This window comes from Acyrthosiphon pisum, chromosome A1 (genome assembly GCF_005508785.2).
Source record: "Acyrthosiphon pisum isolate AL4f chromosome A1, pea_aphid_22Mar2018_4r6ur, whole genome shotgun sequence".
Classification (NCBI taxonomy): domain Eukaryota; kingdom Metazoa; phylum Arthropoda; class Insecta; order Hemiptera; family Aphididae; genus Acyrthosiphon; species Acyrthosiphon pisum.
In genome coordinates, this window is record NC_042494.1 from 51,360,407 (window position 1) to 51,366,999 (window position 6,593).

At 26.4% G+C, this 6,593-nt stretch overlaps 1 protein-coding gene across 2 annotated transcripts; it reads left to right on the forward strand.

The window, feature by feature from the left end:
• The first annotated feature begins 29 nt into the window (after positions 1 to 29).
• Positions 30 to 6,572, forward strand: LOC103310456 (CXXC-type zinc finger protein 1). 2 transcript variants are annotated; one of them, XM_016807657.2, is made up of 12 exons: positions 30 to 366; positions 475 to 573; positions 644 to 765; positions 1,142 to 1,232; positions 1,314 to 1,416; positions 2,945 to 3,105; positions 3,163 to 3,354; positions 3,871 to 4,008; positions 4,320 to 4,478; positions 4,563 to 4,724; positions 4,887 to 5,024; positions 6,183 to 6,572. In XM_016807657.2, the coding sequence occupies exons 2-12, from the start codon at positions 559 to 561 to the stop codon at positions 6,384 to 6,386; spliced, it is 1,485 nt and encodes a 494-aa protein (XP_016663146.1). In that variant the 5' UTR covers positions 30 to 366; positions 475 to 558; the 3' UTR covers positions 6,387 to 6,572. The 2 variants fall into 2 exon arrangements, with proteins under 2 accessions (XP_016663146.1, XP_008187028.1); XM_008188806.3 differs by having other exon boundaries at positions 30 to 573.
• Positions 6,573 to 6,593: the final 21 nt, after the last annotated feature.

Sequence of the window (6,593 nt, forward strand, 5' to 3'; positions counted from 1 at the left end):
GTACAACATTTCGTAACCACCATGATATAAACAACATGGTATGATCGCAAAAGTCCAGAATTGGTCCAAGCTCGCGCAATACGTCACTTGCTTACCCGTGTTATCATATTGTCATTAAATTATTATTACTATACACTATGCTACGTCACGTGCTTACCGAAGGATCTGACCGTCAAAAAGTTACGATCATACCATGTTGTTTATATCATGGTAACCACAATATTCATCTCGTGTCCAGTCCTGTATATCTTAGTCCGTGAATCATAGATTATTATCTATTCTCTGTCAGTAATTCGGTATTTTCAGTACTTCAGTTGCTGCTCGTACTGACGTACTTAGTAGGTTGGAGGTTGGAACTTGTTATAGGTATTACGGTTTAATGATTACTATAATTGTCTATTACCAACTAATTACTATTTACCTCCTTGTAAATTGATACTAAATTTCTTTACTCTTTACTCTTTAAAATCTTAGTTGTTACATATAAAAGAAATCGGTTGCTAAATCACATTAAAACCTTTTAAGTTGATAGATATATATATTTAATCTATTGATAATATGCCTCGTCTATCTGTAAGTATAGATTTAGTGTTTGATTAAAGTTAAATACAATATATTATAAAATGTGTTTATTGTATTATAGAAAGAAGAAATTGCCAAGCAATTTATGCTTCCAGAGCGTAAATCTAAAATTGCAACTTTACTTAAACAAGATGGACAAGCATATTGTATTTGTCGATCATCAGACAGTTCTAGATTTATGATGTGAGTGTTAAGACTGAATAATTTTCTTTTTAACTATTAATATAGATCATAAGGTGTTAAATTCATATCACTCAATAGTCTATCACTATGGGTGCATTATATGCATAATACAAATCATTATATTTCTGAATTAATTATTATATATTTATTATTGCGTTTAAAGTATAACATCACTCATGAGCATAATAAAAAAAATAATAAAAATATGTTTTCCTAATTTTCTACAAGTATTTAAAAATTGATAATTTGATGTTTTTAATAATAATAATGTTTTTAACACAATTTTACATTGCTAATTGATACTGATTAACGCATGTTATTTGTAAAACTGCTTTTGATAGATATATTTAAAACATGTTATCATTATTAATTATAGTGGATGTGATGCATGTGAAGATTGGTATCATGGTGATTGTATTGGAATAACAAGAAAGCAGTCTAAACTCATCAAGCATTATTTTTGTGATGTATGTCCATAATCAATATTTTGTAATTTTGTAAATTATTCTATACTAGTACTGTTACAAAATTGTCTATATTGTTTTTAGAAATGTAAATCAGAAGATGCTTCGTTGAAAACAATATTCAAAACTTCATTAAGTCGTAATGATTTTAAAGAAAAAAATGATCATTATGTTGGGAGCAAACGAGGTAAATAAACTATACAATAAAATCTATAAACTTTGTGTAATTTGTTTAAAAATGTATTATCAGAATTTTAATTAGCTTGAAAATTAAAACATGAACTACCTATTAATTATTTTTAAAAATTTTAATTTATATTCTATGATATTTTGTTTATTAATTTTCTTTTTACATTGAAAGCACATATTTAGTCTATTAATAGGTACACTTTAAGTTACAAAGTCTATAACATTTTTGAGGGAATCATTTTAGATTATATTATTATCTTTGAAATATTAAAAGGGGTATTTTGTATTTGCAATAAAATAGTAAGTATACCGGTGGCACAACTGAGGCTAAAATGTTGGAGGGAAACTATAGCCCACCACCTGATATTACATGGAAATTAACCCGTGGATACGATGTGTTCCCCCCCCCCCCCTACATGTAAATTAACATAAAAATATAAAAAGAAAACACAAATATTTGTTTACTTAAGTTTCATTTTTTACAATAATAATACACCAACTGTCTGTGGTAATCGAATTAAAAATTACCAGACTACAATATAACATACAACCACATGAAAATGATTGAACAAATATTTTTTTAACTCTAATTTGTAATTGGTGTAATTACCACAAATTTGTGTAATAATTACAAATTTATACTTATAGTAAGTATAATTGTATTGTATCATTAAAAAAAATTAAAATCAAGTATCTATTAAAGAAACATTAAATTAAAAAAACCAACCTATGTTCAAAGTTTAAAATATATAGGTATGTTGAATACAATTTAACTTGCTTTTTTATGCATATATATATAGTATAATTTTCAAACATTACCGCAATAATATTTTGTTTTATATTATCTATAAATTTACTATAATATTATGTAAAAATTAGATCCCTGAAATAAAATATTTAATTTCCTAATAATATTTTGACGATGTAAATATTAATAAAAATAATAATCATTATTATTACGAGTTATTTTTACAATTATTATACATGTATAATAATCTTACCAATAAACCTACATAAATTGTTTCCTTAAAAAAAATACAGTCATACAGCTAATGATATTTACCATATTTATTATAGGCTATAAAAAATAATTAGGTATAAACCTTAAATAAAAATTATATGATTTAATTTCTTTTCAAAAATAATATAAATATGAATTATAGTTGAATTTTTAAAGGTTCATTAATGTTTTAGGAAACAATTAATTAATATTTTTTTGGAGGGGGCTAAGCTCCCCAGCCCCTCCCCCTTAGTTGCGTTTATGAAGTATACATCAATATAAAATTGTCTTTTTTATTTTAATATTCAAAGTTCCTACGCAGAATACTTTTTTGAAAATTTTAGATTTTTGATAAGTAAATAATTATTTGAGCTTAATTGAAATGACAAATTCATTTAATATGAGGTATAAGTTGAACCAACTATGGTGCCTCTGACTAAAAATATTCAGTATTTTTTATATAACTGATATTTAATGATTTATTAAGAGTCTAATATTATTATAACCATACTTATTTGTATAATAGATAGTCGTGAAAAATATCGACCTAAACACAGATCTTGCGGTCATTGTGAAAATTGTAAGCGAGTTGAAAATTGTGGTTTATGTTTGGGATGTTCTGAAATGCGAAGATTTGGTGGTTCAGATTTATGTGAAAACAAAATATGTTTAAATATCAACAAACAAGTATAATACTCATTATTATTATTCGATACTGAAATTATAATGTGTTATTTATCACAGGAAAATAGGCCATTATCCAAGTCTACTAAGAGAAAACGTAAGGATTCCAGCTCTGATGCTGATCATGTTAATTTACCATTGTTAAACCGTGATCATTGCTATGGTCCTGGGTGTACTCAAATAGCAAGGTTTAATTCCAAGTATTGTTCAGACAAATGTGGTATGAGTTTAGCTAATGCTAGAATTTTTCATGTAAGTCTAGTACCTATACTAAGGCCCACGAGAGTCCATACGTGCTAACGCGTCCGTCCCTGCGCATCGGTTCCCCTTCCATATGCCGAATCATACCGATCGGAAGCTGGTCGGCAATGATCGCCTACAGCCATCGTTGACATTCATGTTTATGTAATGACAGTAGTAAACACGTTTACGAAATTTGACTAATTCGTTTTTATAACTGGTCTTTTGTGTTGTTTACATTAAAGTTTATGACATATTTTTTTATGAATTTTTTTTTATTCAATATGAAGAATCATATAACACCGCCAAAACGCAATTAATTAGCTGTTTTTCTATGAGCCGCTGTATTCACATTGCCGAGTGGTGGGAATGGCACTATGGTGGGAGAAAATTCGGTCTGCAGACGTCGCGTACGTCAGTATCGATGCGCGGTTTACGTATGGACTTTCGTGGGCCGGAGTATATATTTTTTATACCAATTAACCATAAATATTCTGATATTCATATGATTTATTGATATTATTTTAGGTACTACCTCCAAGACTTCAAGAATGGGCTTTATCACCATGTGTTGCAGAAGAAACAAATAAAAAAAACCTAGAAGTAGTTAGAAAAGAACAACTAGAAGTTAGAGATATATTAAAAGAATTGGATAAGAGACATAAAGTAATTATTTATTAACTATCTTAAACATCAACTATCTCATCAGTTTTACACAATATGTCATTGATGTATGCGCCATTTAAGGGTTAAGACATTTAAATACCATTACAATTACCATTTACGTAAAAACGATAATAATACCATTACCGTTTTAATATTAAAAAATTATGAAAAAATATATTTAGACAAAGACAAAAAATAAGACAATGTTTTTTTTCTCAATACAATTTATCTTATAGCTATTTTTTTTAAGAGAAAAATATAATATAGCAAAATCAATAGTGAATATAATAAATATTTTAAACAATTTTAAGGAGCTCGATAAGTTATTAGAAAAAGCAAAATTGTTGTCTGTTGATGTGAATCAAGAAGTGCAAGATGTTGATGAAGAAATGAGTATGCACTGTGTTACATGTGGACATGAAATACATACAAGAACTGCTGTGAAGCATATGGAAAAATGTTTTAATAAGGTTTGATTTTATAACTGTTGCATTGAATAATGAATTTAGTTACTTATTTTTGGTTTTTTTAATAATTTCATCTTAATATTTTAGTACGAGAGTCAGTCATCATTTGGTTCAATTTATAAAACTAGAATCGATGGCAACAATATGTTTTGTGATTTTTATAATTCTTCACAAGGTACTTATTGCAAAAGATTGAGAGTTTTATGCCCGGAGCATTTTAAAGATTCAACTGTCATTAGCGATACTGAAGTAAAAATATTTGTTTTGTTAATAATAACTATGATTTATTTATAATTATTTTTTACTTGTGCAAAATATTTTTATATATTAACATTGTTGATGTTTATTTTTTTTTTGTATTAGTCCAAAGTATAATTAATTAATATTTAAATATATTCGTTTATATTTCAGGTATGTGGCTGTCCGCTTGTATCAAATGTTTTCAATTTAACTGGAGAATTTTGTCGTGTGCCTAAGAAAACATGCATCAAACACTACTGCTGGGATAAATTAAGGAGAGCTGAAATTGATATGGAAAGAGTTCGTCAGGTAAACTAATTTTTTTTTTCATTATGTTTATTTAGTAGATAGTGATAAAAAAAAATTGAATTATTGCAAAGCTGATTCATAAAATTGTAATGCATTGATATATATTTAAAAAATAACAAGTCTACACAATTCAAATGATAATTTAAAGGTTGGTCATTCTCAAAAATCAATGATAAATTATTGTATTTATAAACCATTTTTTGCAGAACTGTAATTATTAAATTAAGTATCAAATTTTGAATATATACCAATTACTAAAAGTGAATGGAAAAATGTATTAACTATGTGCTACAATTTTAGATTCTAAGCGGAATTTTTTGTAATTTAAATTTTATAACTGTAGATATTTTAAATTTTCAATAAATGTTTATAATACCTATAATATTTTTTCTACAGATTGCACATTTTTCAAAATATTTTAACTGAGCTATTTATAGCATTTGACATTTTCAATTGTTTTTCTATTAATCTTGAAAAAAAAATTTTTGATAAATCAAAAAACTTGAAGATTTCCTATATGATTCCTCGTAATATATCGTTATTATGGATATTTAAAAATATTAAAAGTACAAGAGCATGATTTTTTTTATAAGCATTTTAAGTTCATATTTGGACAAAATTCATATATTTAAACGAATAATAACAATTTTAGTTATTACTTATTTTTTTGTAATTTATATTATTCGTGAGTACTTGAAACTTTAATGTATATTATTATATATTATATTTTATACACACAATATTTTCGGCAAATCTACTTTATTATTTTTTATTAATGGTAAATAAATTACATTAACCCATTAGCGCCCAGCGTTAACATATGGCAACGTTTATAGGCTCTATTTAAAAAAAAAAAAATGTTATTTTAATATGAGTGTATTTATAGAAGTTGTCAACAAAAATGTATTGAAAATTAAAAAAAAAAATAATTTGGGCGCTAATGGGTTAACAGCAACTTAAAAATATAATCATAAAATATACTTAGTAATATAAGCTGATCATCTTCTGAAATGGTATATCATTAAACTAAAATTGAACTCTCATTTCAGTGACTACTCATAGACGAGGTTTACTCTACACCTACCATACTGCTAGTGGTTACCTCTTCTCCTTTTTAGTATTCTTTCCTATTAAATATATTTTTTTTTAATGTTTCAGTGGTTGAAATTAGACGAGTTGGTTGAGAAGGAACGACAGATACGTTATAGAATGTCTTCAAGAGCGGGAGTCTTAGCATTAATGCTACACTCTACTTATGACCACGAATTGATGGAACGTTTAACAGCAGAAGCTAAGAATTCTCAACATCAACGGGAAAACAATTCTTGCGTTTCTTCAAAATCAACAAACGTATCTGAATAGTGTTCTATGTGAATTTAAAATAGAGAACAATGACCTCTTAGGATTTATTCACACCAAAATTTTCTTTAATTGTATTGATTTTTTTTTTTGTATTCCGAATTTAATACTGAATTTATAAGTCAATCACATGGTTTGTTCATTGACCTTGCTGTTATATTTATTAAATTCATGAATAATTCAATAGTATGTTTTTTGATTGACTCTTTT

Bases quoted from the DNA above. Each gene is read 5' to 3' on its own strand.
- LOC103310456 (XM_008188806.3), top strand. The intron at 3,106-3,162 runs GTATAATACTCA...TATTTATCACAG, and splicing joins GTTTAAATATCAACAAACAA to GAAAATAGGCCATTATCCAA. The intron at 4,725-4,886 runs GTAAAAATATTT...TTTATATTTCAG, and splicing joins CTGTCATTAGCGATACTGAA to GTATGTGGCTGTCCGCTTGT.